Source organism: Nelumbo lutea, chromosome 6 (assembly GCF_056320005.1).
Source record: "Nelumbo lutea isolate HS-2025 chromosome 6, American lotus-T2T, whole genome shotgun sequence".
Taxonomy (NCBI): Eukaryota; Viridiplantae; Streptophyta; class Magnoliopsida; order Proteales; family Nelumbonaceae; genus Nelumbo; species Nelumbo lutea.
Window position 1 is genome coordinate 14057779 of NC_142689.1, and position 12760 is coordinate 14070538.

Consider the following 12760-nt stretch of genomic DNA (forward strand, 5'->3'; position numbering starts at 1 on the left):
CTCTCTCTCTCTCTCTCTCTCTCTCTCTGTGTTTGATTGAGGAGTAGGAGTATTCGTGTTTGAACACGTCAGTGTTCTGTACACCTGGATCCGCCTTATGTGTACATACGAATAACTAACGTGCTCTCTGTTGATTGGTTGCCTAGTCCGTTTTCGTTCTATGTGTTTTTATTTTGTAACATATCGGAAGTATCGTGCTTGTGTTTGGACTTTGGATAGAAATCTCTGTTTTTATGAAAAAGTTGTGCTTGCTTGCATTCGATGAGGATTTCTCTCTATGCTTAATTGGGAAGCTGTGGCTGTGTTTGATGGGAATCTCCCTCCTCCCAATCTGGGAGAGAGAAATACACAATAAACACTCGTAAGATGATAGTGAAGTCAACTATGAAAAATAGGGGAAATCTATGATGGTATAACACCGACAAATTTTCCATCAAATTAACAAACCCCATGAATTTTCCCTTTATTTTTTATTATTTTTTTCACTGTTTTCAAAACCGGACCGGACCGGATGGTCGGACCAGAAAAACCGGGAACGGTCATCTGGCCAGTTCTGTTTTCCTCCAAAACTGCTTTTTCCCTCAAAACCGTTGATTTTGGTCAGCAAACCGTTGAACCGGCCAGTTAATCGTTCGAATGATTCGAATAGTTTTGACCATTTTCCAATTTTTAAATTTTTAAATTTTTTTAATTTTTTTGTCAAAACAGGCCGATCATTCTGGTTGAACGGTCAGACCATTCGAACTGTTAACCGGACCCCTGACCGGTTCGGTCACTAGTTCGTTTTTAAAAACCATGATTTTTTTATATGATAATTTTCCTTTTATTGAAAACCACCCGACTGGGGACCACTTTATGATACCGTTGATTGGTTATACATTTATTCAATATCTCTCTTATTGTTTTACAAATCTCACAAAAAGAGTCTTCATCTTCTACTAATAAAATACTTCCAATACTTCTGAAGTCGGCCTTACCCAATACTTCTAAAAAGCATCTAATTTTTGTATAATTTTAGAGTGGATTCATTGACCAACCTAAGTTTGGCTCTAACCCAAACCTAAACTGAGTGCATCGAATTACAATGTGGGTCAGACTCAGGTTGGGAAAATCGAGCTTGACCTCGAGCTCGGACCTCAAGCCCAAATTTTAGGATATGGCCTGTGTTGACCATAAACCTAGCCCAACCCGCCCAACTTGCACACGTACTTGCAACGCCTACTCCCCCCACTATAACTACCACTACCAAAAAAAAGCCTCCACAACTAGTGCCCAATTTCCCTGCTACAAATTTTGCAAATCCATCCTTCCCACACTCCAAAGCCTCAACAACATGAGCTTTTGCCCCAAAAGTCATCTCTCATAACAATCCAGTAGGAAACTCTTCTAACAACATAAATTCATTTTCTATCCTTCATTTGAAAAAGTCCTGGAATTTCTTTTTGCTGAAATACTCCATAGGATGGCACTATAGTGTGCCTCTCCATATGATTTTTCTTCTCTAAGAAAAGAAGTAGGTCTCCAAAAGGCCTAGAATATCAATGAGAAGCTGCCAGTGTGTCTGCAAAATAGATGGAAATTGATTCTAAATATCTTTCCTAAACTCAAGAAATAAAAATATCCTTTACAATTTCCTTCTACTGACTATACCTGTTGGGGAAAACGGGGTCACTATAACTTTGGAGGAGAAGCTTTGAGGCGTGCCTGAAGACACTGTCTTTAGAACATTATTTGCCCACACTCAGTTTCACTGAGTTTGTTGTTGGGTTACAGGCAAATTCGTTCCCAGGATACAACAAAGCCTTGGGCGAGAATCTGCAACTAGCAAAGTTGAAGAGTCTTCAGAGAAACCTTCTGTGAGACCATAGCAAACCGGACTAAGAGAGAGAGAGAGTGAGTGAATTTCAAAATTGTGTGTTTTGGAGTCTGATTCATGCTCCTTAAATAATTTGTGAAGAGGTATGAAGAAAAGTTAGGTGCTGGTTTAGAGAAGGCACCTTGAACAGTCATAATTTCAAACATTGTGACTGTTTAAAAAGTAGTTAACAGTTGGTGACTGTTAACTTTGAATTGTGCCTCTTGATCACACCTAACCGAATTGTGACCGTTGATCTCATCAACAGTGATCAACGCACCAAAACCAGAGCCGCCCATCGTGAGCCACGTGGGTGCGCGCAAAGTACGCCTCTAAAGTGCTTTATTGCGCTACACACATGCGTGCGCGTGCGTTGCACAGTATCAAATCCCCATACTCTCCTTTACTAATTCTAAGGAGTGTAAATCAGCTCCTATTGAAAAACTGAAAAAAAAAAAAAAACTTATAATTTTCCAATGTGGGACAAGTTCAAAACTGGGTTTTTGTAAGAGAAAAACTAATTTTTCAACCAAGTGTGTAGGTGCAATTTCTCAAGTAATTGACCAATCAAACCCATTGGATTTAATCTCTTATGAGATTAAAATCCAACAATCCCACACATTGATTGATCAATTACATAGTTCTCTCTCAATCCAAACCACTATGACACAGTTATGCATACAAAAGGTGTTTATCAACTTAAACCTCTTGTTAGTATAGTTATCTCAGATGTGGACTTGTTATCTCTATTACCGATAATCCAACTTGCATCAGTGTACCCTTCTATTACAGCTAGATAATCACAGTAAAACAAGCCAAGTTCCAAGGTTCTCTCGAGATACCCAAGAACTCTCCCAATTGCCTTCCAATGCTCTGCACCGGGATTACTTGTAAACCGATTGAATTTACTTACTACAAATGCAATATCAGGTATGGTACAAAGCATAGCATACATCAAGCTTCCTACTGCACTAACATACTCAAATTGTGCAATTGTTCTACCAGTATTTTCTATTAGCTTTATACTAGAGTCATATGGCATGCTATATTCTTTAAACCATAAATGCTTAAATTTCTCAAGTACTTTCTCAATATAATGTGATTGGCTTAATACATAGCCCCTACTATGCTTTTTAATTTTTATTCCCAATATGGTATCTATTTTTCCTAAATCTTTCATCTTGAAGACAGAAGATAAATAGTTTTTAGTTTCATTTGTGCCAACCATATTTGTACCCACTATAAGCATATCATCAACATAAAGACATACAATTACTCTATAATTTTCAGTGAATTTTGAGTATATGCATCTATCAACACTATTATGTTTAAAACCAAAAGCTAGAATGCAAGAATCAAATTTCGCATGCCACTGTTTAGGTGCTTGTTTTAATCCATATAGTGATTTAACCAATTTACAGACTTTCTTCTCATTTCCAGGAAAAACAAATCCTTCTGGTTGTTCCATGTAAACCTCTTTATTTAAATCACCATTTAAGAAAGCAGTTTTAACATCCATTTGGTGAACAGACAAGTGATAAATGGATGCTAATGCTATGAGTATTCTAATAGAAGTTGTTCTAGTCACTGGTGCATATGTGTCAAAGTAATCAATTCCTTCATTTTAACTAAATCCTTTGGCTACCAATCTAGCCTTAAAAGTTTGTACAGTACCATCAATGTTATATTTTCTTCTAAACACCCATTTACATTTTATTGGTTTTGATCCTAGAGGCAGGTCTACTAGTACCCATGTGTTATTTGACATTATTGAATCCATTTCATCATTTATAGCTTCCAAAATGCAGCATCTCTAGAGGTCATGGCCTCACTATAGGTTTTTGGATCATTTTCAATGTTTAGGACAATAGGCATCTTATTTAAAATCTTCTCTCTATCAACCTCAACCAAAAATACAATTGACTAAGTGGAGATAAAATATGAACCTAAGTGTTTCTCTGTTCTTTGTCTTTGACTTCTTCTAAGTCCTATTGTAGGTGTTACAGTTGTGTCATTTCTTCTTTCAGTCTCATTATTATCAACAGGTATTGAGATATGAGTTTCTCTGTCATTTTCTGTTGATTCATTTTCTATAGGTTCAGAACACAGTTTATTTTCAAAGAATTCAGCATCTCTAGTTTCAATTATTATGTTGGACTCTAAGTCTAAAAGCCTATAGGTCTTGCTATGTTCTGCATATCCAACAAGCATACATTTCTTAGCTCTGAGTCCTAATTTGGTTCTTTTAGGATCTACAACTCTATAATATGCTATGCACCCCCACACTTTTAGATATGCTAAATTAGGCTTTCTTCCTGTCCATAATTCATATGAGCATTTGTTATTAACTCTATAAACAATTCTGTTATGTAAATGGCAAGCTGTTAGTAGTGCTTCCCCCCACATGTTTAAGGGTGCATTAGCTTTTAACAACATGCAGTTTATCATTTCTGTAAGTGTTCTATTTTTTCTTTCAGCCAGGCCATTCTGTTGAGAGGTATGGGGAGCATAACACTGATGTATTATTCCAAATTCTTCACAAAAAGAATTAAACTCATTTTTAAAGTATTCAACACCCCTATCACTTCTAAGGATTTTAATTTTCTTTTCTAGTTGATTTTCAACTTCAATCATATATAGTTTAAACATGTCAAAGGCTTCATCCTTAGTTCTCATAAGGTAGGCATAGGTGTACCTAGAAAAATCACCTATAAGTGTTATGAAGTATCTCTTACCTCCTCTAGTAAATACAGCATTAGGTTCACAGATGTCAGAATCGATTAGTTATAGAAGTTGAGAATTTCTCTCAACACTAGGGAAATGTTTCTTAACCATTTTAGATTTTACACATATTTCACATTTTTCAGTTGATTCATTGTTGTAAGCAATTATACCTAGTTTGCTCATGTTCTTTATAGATTTAAAATTCAAGTGTGCTAATCTATCATGCCATAAAGAGAAAGAATCAACAATATAAGCAGAAACTTTTCCTTCATTAATACTTAATTTGAACATACTATTACAACCATATCCCTTTCCAAAAAACATCCCATTCTTGGATAGGATTAGTTTGCCGGATTCAAAGACAACTTTGAATCCCCTCTTACAAACAAGACTTACTGATACCAAGTTCTTTCTAATGTCAAGAACATGGAGAACATTCAAGAGAGTCAGTGTCTTTCCGGAGGTGAAGTTCAACTCTACGCTACCTCTTCCAGCAACTTTGGCACATGTTTGGTTTCCCATCTGTACCTCCTGGCCATCAGTGACTTCTTCATATGTCTTGAACAAGGACTTGTCCTTGCAAACATGGATTATGGCATCTGAATCAAACCACCATCCAGAAGACGATTCTGCCATGTTGATTTCAGTAATCATGGCCACGAGATTGTCTTCTACCATGTTTGCAGACTTGGTTCCGCCTTTCCGATGTCGGCAGACTCGGGCATAATGCCCCTTCTTTCCACAAACATAGCATGATCCTTTCTTATTGTTGCTCTTCTTGAAGTTCCCATCCTTCTTTTTTACTTGTAATGCAGGGTTAGTCTTCTTCGATCCGTTTTCCATAAAATTGATCTTAGAGTTCAGCATACCGGTCAGGGTCTTATCCCTACTGTCTCTAATTCGAGACTATTCTTCAATACGAAGGTGTTGCTGAGTTTGCTCCAATGTAAGTTCTTCAGCCTTGTGCAGAAGCTTCTTCCTGTAATCCTTCCAAGAGGGTGGAAGTTTGGCAATGATTGCTCCCACTTGGAAAGATTCAGGAAGGATGATGTTAAGGGATCGAATTTTGTTGACTATCACCTGTAGTTCATGAACTTGCTCCAGTATAAGTTTATGGTCGTTCATGGTGAAGTCAAAGTATTCTGCAATAAGATACTTATTCGTACCTGCTTCTTGCACTTTGTATTTGAATTCTAAGGTCTTCCATATTTCTTTTGGAGATGTAAGTTCCTTGTAAAAGTTGTAGAGCCGGTCTGATAAGGCATTCAGTATGTTTCCTCGACACAGAAGTGAGTCATCTTCCCGTTTTGCTCTTTCCTTCTTTAGTTTCTCAAAGTCTTTGTCAGTGAGTTCAGGAAGTAATTGCAGATTCCGGTCCAACAGATAGTATAGCTTCGGTGTGGTCAGAAATAAGATCATCTTGTCTTGCCATCGACTGAAATTTTCTCCATCGAACTGGTCTAGTCGAACAAGATCTTGGTTCATCATCTTGATCGAAGTCATGCTTGCTTCCGCCTCCATTGCAGAATAACGTTCTAAAAAATGTTAGGGAAAACGGGGTCACTATAACTTTGGAGAAGAAGCTCTGAGGCGCATCTGAAGAAACTATCTTTAAAACGTTATTTGCCCCCACTCAGTTTCACTGAGTTTGCTGTTGGGTTACAGGCAAATTCGTTCCCAGGATACAACAGAGCCTTGGGCGAGAATCTACAACCAACAAAGTTGAAGAGTCTCCAGAGAAACCTTCTGTGAGACCGTAGCAGACCGAACTAAGAGAGAGAGAGAGAGAGTGAATTTCGAAATTGTGTGTTTTGGAGTCTAATTCATGCTCCTTAAATAATTTGTGAAGAGGTATGAAGAAAAGGTAGGTGCTGGTTTAGAGAAGGCACCTTGAACAGTCATAATTTCAAACATTGTGACTGTTTAAAAAGTAGTTAACAGACTGTTAACTTTGAATTGTGCCTCTTGATCACACCCGATCGAATCGTGATCGTTGATCTCATCAACGGTGATCAACGCACCAAAACTAGAGCCGCCCATCTCGAGCCAGGCGGGTGCATGCAAAGTGCGCCTTATTGCGCCATACACATGCGTGCGTGCGCGTTGTGCGGTATCAAATCCCCATACTCTCCTCTACTAATTCTAAGAAGTGTAAATTAGCTCCTATTGAAAATTTGAAAACAAAACTTATAATTTTCCAATGTAGGACAAGTTCAAAACTAGGTTTTTGTAAGAGAAAAAATGATTTTTCAACCAAGTGTGCAAGTGCAATTTCTCAAGTAATTGACCAATCAAACCCATTGGATTTAATCTCTTATGAGATTAAAATCCAACAATACCACCTCTAGGCTCCACCAAACTCATTATCGATTGAGTGAAACTTACACCAAATGTCAATGACATTTTCATTTCTCAAAGCATAAAGAGAGCATGTACAAGTCAGGGCCATAATTTCAACTCTAGAACAATTGTCAAAGACAAAAACCATTTAACTATAGAAGGATAACAAGATGTCTCCCTCATTACTCATGAAAACACGCAAATCCTCTGAAAACCCATCTTTAAGGGAGTGTTCTTTTTTTAGATTTTGAGAGGGGGAAAAGTTGGTCAATAGGATTTTGGTTTTCATTAACTAAGAATCCCATATTTATTTTTCATATTTATGTGGGGACCAGGAAAAGTTTATTTTCCTGTGTACCACTTACCCGACCCATCTCCTAGGTGGGTAAATAACTTTCCTGCCTAGGTGGAAAGTTACTAATACTTGAATGAGAAAAAAATGCCCATTTTAATAATAGTTTTTATGGTTAAAATGGTCATTACCTTATTTATTTGGGAAATAAAAGAACATAAGTAAATGCACTTACCCGAATAAGTATTTTCTAGCAAAAACTTACCCAGGTATTTTACCTGGATAAATAACTTACCAAAAATGGAACATGGCTTAAAAAGCATTTGTCAAAGTTAAGCCTTACAATGCCTTACAGCCTCATGGTAAATGCAACAAGTTAATGCCTTTTGCAATTCACAAGATTCCAATACAATGTTTATTGTACCAAGTCTATACACTACAGTCTAGCTGTAGAAACCAGGCGGCTAGATCAGATCTTAAAATGTTCTTAGGCAGGGGTGAATCAAAGTTTACCCACAAGCTGTGTTTGTTTCACCTTGAAATCAACGGTCAACGTTATGTAAGCATTCAAAGTTTACCCACTTCAATACGAAAGGAACATTATGCAAGCAATCGTATGCTTCAATATGAAATGAACATCTCAAGAGAGATGAGCAGCAGGGTTGAAGATAGAATAGGTCATTTGCGAACAAGCAATGGAAACCCAAAAAAGATGGTCACTGCACTGCTCTGTGTCAAACCTTGAAGGATGACGGTCGATACAAAACTTCAACTTATTCAACAATGGCAAAGTGAGAGAGAATAGGGCACCATCAAGAACAGAGAGAGAGAGAGAAAGAGAGGAGTTTCATCAGTTCTATCAACATATTTGATTAATTGTTCATGACAACAAAGGGCAGTTTGATAATTTTACTATCCATTGTAATATCAATTAACGGTGTGGGACTAAGCCAGCAGTTTTCGGGAGTTCAGGTACTGCAATATCACATTTTGAAGTTCATGTACCAAAGTAAGACTATCCCAAAGTACGGGGCAAGGTTCAAAGTACCGATATATATCATGCCGATGGCTTTCCAATACACCCCTCTAGGGGTTGTATCAGGTCAGCCACTAGTTCAGAGGGAAGCCATGCCTTAAACCAATCTCTCTGAATCGATTTCGAAAAAAATAAGTAAAATCCAAAAAAAACTACTGATACGATATGCCTCTACCGACGTATCGGACATATCAATATTTTGAACCTTGTTACAGGTACTAATTTACAATTTACCCAAAAGAAGAACACACTATTTATTCATCATATGTATGATAGGGGCTTCAGGTGAAAGGATCATTAGCGTGTTCACTTTTGATCGGTGGCATAGCCTGTTCATGTACATGTGTTTATACTTTATAGCAGATATCATGGAGTGTATTTTCTTGAGGGTCGTTTCCCCTTTTGGGATTAGCAAAACAACGAATAATTGAATTGGTTTGTCATCTCTGTAAGTTTAGACTCTCTCAACCCATATGGCTTGGCTGAATTAGTTCTAGCTCATAATGCTAGGCTCCAGCCCAAATTACTAATAGACAAATTTAGCTTGTGGGTTTATATTTTTATTCACTTCGTTCTTGGTTCAGACATAGACGCCATCTGTACTTGGTGAATTGGGCACAGCCTCATTGCCAATCTCTTGGCTCCAAAAAACTAATTTAATGAGACCAAAGCTATAGGTAGCTTCATATTTATTACAGAAATTTAAGTTGGGTTTCTGCTAGTTCATAGAAAAAGTGTTGGATTTACTAAGCATTCAAACTCTACCAAAAAATCATGTTAACTGTTGCAAATAGATTGAATGATATGTAATACATTTCTGTCTGATTGATTCCTGACTTTGCATCAATCATGAATTCATTCGGGTTCTTGGGTGCAGGCCAGCTACTTGGTAACTGGTCTACTTTAGCTTGAAAGTGATGCATTACCCACAACAGAGAATTATACAGTATTAAAACTCTCCTAAGTGACTTGTTGGCTAATGATCAGGTTTTCATATAGTTCAGAATTCCCTTTTACAGCATATGCTTTGCTGACTATTGCCTTGTATTTATGGCTACAAAAACAGTGCAATTGACCATCTACTTGGGTTGAGTTTTGAACTGGCCAGATGCTTTGGATTGATTAGAAACAATTAAGCCATACAGATTAGAAGAGTGTAACAAAAATCATTTTATTGGAAGTTTATTGAATAAGTAAAATACAAGCTGACATAACAGATGCTAAGCTATATTATCTTAATTAGGCACATTAGAAGTGATTGCAACAACTGTGGCATCTCTGGCACACCCAATTACAAATTTACACTCTAGCAATTTCAACAGACTTTTTGAGTGCCTGCAGAAGGCTCCTCATGATTCTCGGCTCACCGGGAGGAGCCTGATCTTTCAACTTTCCATTCCTTATAGCTCGGAAAATTGGACCTGATCCTTCAGCTGCCGGAAAAACCAGACAATCTATGTAGACAAGAACTTCTGTCTTGCCATCTCCAATTGTAATGAACCCCAATCTGGCACCACCTGGTATTTTATCCACCTGCTCAATCAAAGAAAAGAACTCTAGACAAATAAGAGAATTGTCTTGTCAACATTTTCCTGGACCTGGGTGATTAGTCCAGGGCTCCAGGCCAAACTACCTTGTTACTGCTATTATTACCATCACTGCTGCTCCAGGACTAGAATCATTTCAAAGGAAGAAAGGTTGGATAGGCCTGAATCAAGTAGTGCACTTGTTCAAACATTATACCAAAGAAACTAGAATACAAAACCCTGTATAGAAGCTTCTTTGTAGAGCAGGCCAATCAGGGAGAGGTTAGAGAATGGATTCGGCAGCAAATGAAGTTGAATAAGCATGCTGACTGGTGCCCCAAAAAAATACAGGGTTGCATTGAGTTATTGCAGCAGTCAAATATCCTTACCATGCTTACCATCTGTTCTAATCCACTGTAGAAAATAGAAACCATGGAGGATTTAGTCTCAGTTTCACTGGGGCTCACGAGCTGATCACATATAAATGAGAGGAGAAACACTAGCATTCTAGAACCAGCAGGAGGAAGCTAGGGTTGTAATACTGGTTTGAGAACATAGTGGAATCTAGCAGGAATTGATCCGTGAACATAGGCACAGATTTCTTTACTTTGTTCTTCTGATTTTCTTTAGTTTTTAACTTCGCACTTGATTTGAAAGTTGAAGAGTATGAACCAGAAGAAAAGAATTAAAAAAAAAAAAAAGAAGCTAACCTTCAAAGGCACAGGAAGAGGCAGATTGGCTCCTTGGCAAAGACTGTTTGCCCACTGTTACATGCATCAACAAGGAAACACCCAATTGAATAAAAACCAGAAACTTTGGCTCTTCATCAAATTCAATACAATTTCATTTGAGTTTTCATGTTCACCAGCATATAACAACTTCTGTAGAGTACAAAGAATGGGAGCTATTGAATGAAAACGTAACGGAAAAGACAAACCCAGAAGCATAGACCTCAATCATAAACCATTGGATTTGAATCTTGAGTCTGGACAACATTTTAAAAATAAAGAGAAAAATGAGGTCCTATGTCCAGGCCTGTAAATCTGCAACTCCCCATCTTCTACTTTATCTTATAATAATTATAGATTTGTGGATAATCGGGTTCTTGATGACTGAGTAGAATGATTTATGAATCAGTTACCTGGAAGAGCAGAGTTTCGAATCTTGGGATGTCGGTATCCAATGGTAACTTCATGGTTCCAAGAGAAACCCCATCATCGCTATCGTCGGTTTGGACAATGCTGTCACTCTCCGACGATGCTTTGGAAACAACAGTCGGAATCCGATCGCCGGAAAATTCACTTAATTGAAACACCCGATTGTAGTTTCTATTAAACACGACTGTCCTAGAAATGAACGGAACCGATGGAGAATAGCGTGGCACGAGTGAGGTGCTGCGTGACGGGTAGAGAAGCTGCTTCGCAGCAGCAGCAACAGCAGCAGAAGCCATGGCTTTAACTCACTGAGGTCAGAGAAACAAAGAAGGAATAAAAAAGGGAGGAAATTTTGAGGTAGCGAAGGTTCAATGGGCGATATGAGTTGGATAGGATAGGCCATCTTTGGGGGTTGGAGCCCAACATATTAAGTCAGCCATAAACTCACTATCGCAGTATTGCTTAGAGAAGAACTCGACCTTAAAAGGGAAAGATTGTATTACCAAAAAAAAGCAAGGGAAAATTGGATTAATTCAAGTTTTTGAAAAAAAGAACCGATACGGATGTGCATAGGTCCGTATCACCCCGCACATTAATGTTTTAAAAATCGATTCAGAGAATAAATCGTTTTGAGTCTGAGCCAGCATGTAACATATAAGCATATAATATATAATTAAATAATAATTTAATTAACATTAAATAGTAATACATTTATTATTTACAAAAATAAAAAATATTTATAAAATATTTGAGAATATAATATTAAATTAAATCTACTAGTTTATATGTATATAAAAAATGATTTTTTAATTTCAGAAAATTATAATAGAAACAAAAAATATTAATAATAGAATAATTATTTTAGTAATTAAAAATTACAAATTTGGATATGATATGTATCTAAAAATTTTAACAGAATTGGTATATTTTAAGTTGAGATTATATATTTTTATAAATTATTAATTAATATTTTGATTTACATTTGATAATTTAATGTTTGGTTGAATTTTTTGTTAATAGAAAAATAAAAAATAATTGATATACCAATTACAATATAATAAGTACATATGTTTTGTGTATTAGAGTCTTGATTGACACATTATCAATAAAACTGTATTATATCTATGCATCCCACTATATTAATTGTAACATATTTTCTATAGATATTATTAAAATATATATTTCCTACGTAGTTATACATTATTTGTGACTATTTGACCTCGCATTTAATGTTATTAATGTATTTATAGAATTTATATAATTTTCCTAAGCGTTTTTCATAATTTTTGTCCATATCCATATATTTCCAAAGCTTATCTGAGTTACTTGATACCCAATACCAATACAAAATCCATGGTTTTATTTATTTTAAGCCCCAGAATTTGCAATAGATGCATTGTTTTAAGTGGTGTCATTGGGTCTAACGCCAAGCAAGCAAGCACTGGCATTTCAATCTTCAACGCCCAATCTAAACGCATTCTAGATGCAAGAGAGAAAGTTAAGAGAATTGATAGCCCTAGTTATGGATGATTGAAATTAGGGAGATCAGTCTCCCACAGGGAACCGCAAATAGCTTGGGACATTGGGTGATGACCACAGATAGCTGGTGTGGTCCGAGTCAGTTTTGTGTTCATTTTATTGGGATGACATGCATTGAAATTTCTATTTGCTCTCAAAATTGATGCAAAATTTGCCTCCAAAACATGGATATAAACTGTGCATTTGCCCTGATTGATATAAATGAGTCAATGAGTTGTAGACATTTTCTATTGAAATTACGTCTTCTTGCTACTATTTCTCGTTGTTCAAACAAATAGGTGAAAAAATGTACCT

General features: G+C 36.7%; 1 protein-coding gene across 2 annotated transcripts; it reads right to left on the reverse strand.

Annotated features, from left to right (window-relative positions):
- Positions 1-9393: 9393 nt before the first annotated feature.
- LOC148847490 (uncharacterized) lies at positions 9394-11564 on the reverse strand. Of its 2 annotated transcripts, XM_088950751.1 has the most exons (3): positions 10915-11564; positions 10484-10537; positions 9394-9780 (listed from the first exon to the last, which is right to left on the reverse strand). In XM_088950751.1, exons 1-3 carry the CDS (start codon positions 11221-11223, stop codon positions 9547-9549), a joined length of 597 nt encoding a protein of 198 aa, XP_088806877.1. In that variant the 5' UTR covers positions 11224-11564; the 3' UTR covers positions 9394-9546. The 2 variants fall into 2 exon arrangements, with proteins under 2 accessions (XP_088806877.1, XP_088806878.1); XM_088950752.1 differs by lacking the exon at positions 10484-10537 and having other exon boundaries at positions 10915-11384.
- Positions 11565-12760: the final 1196 nt, after the last annotated feature.

What these genes read in the sequence shown, in the direction of transcription:
- LOC148847490 (XM_088950751.1), bottom strand. Translation starts at nt 11,223, where the DNA reads ATGGCTTCTGCTGCTGTTGCTGCTGCTGCGAAGCAGCTTCTCTACCCG. An exon ending in TCGAAACTCTGCTCTTCCAG is followed by an intron (nt 10,538 to 10,914) that starts GTAACTGATTCA and finishes TGCATGTAACAG; the next exon opens with TGGGCAAACAGTCTTTGCCA. An exon ending in CTCTTCCTGTGCCTTTGAAG is followed by an intron (nt 9,781 to 10,483) that starts GTTAGCTTCTTT and finishes TTGATTGAGCAG; the next exon opens with GTGGATAAAATACCAGGTGG.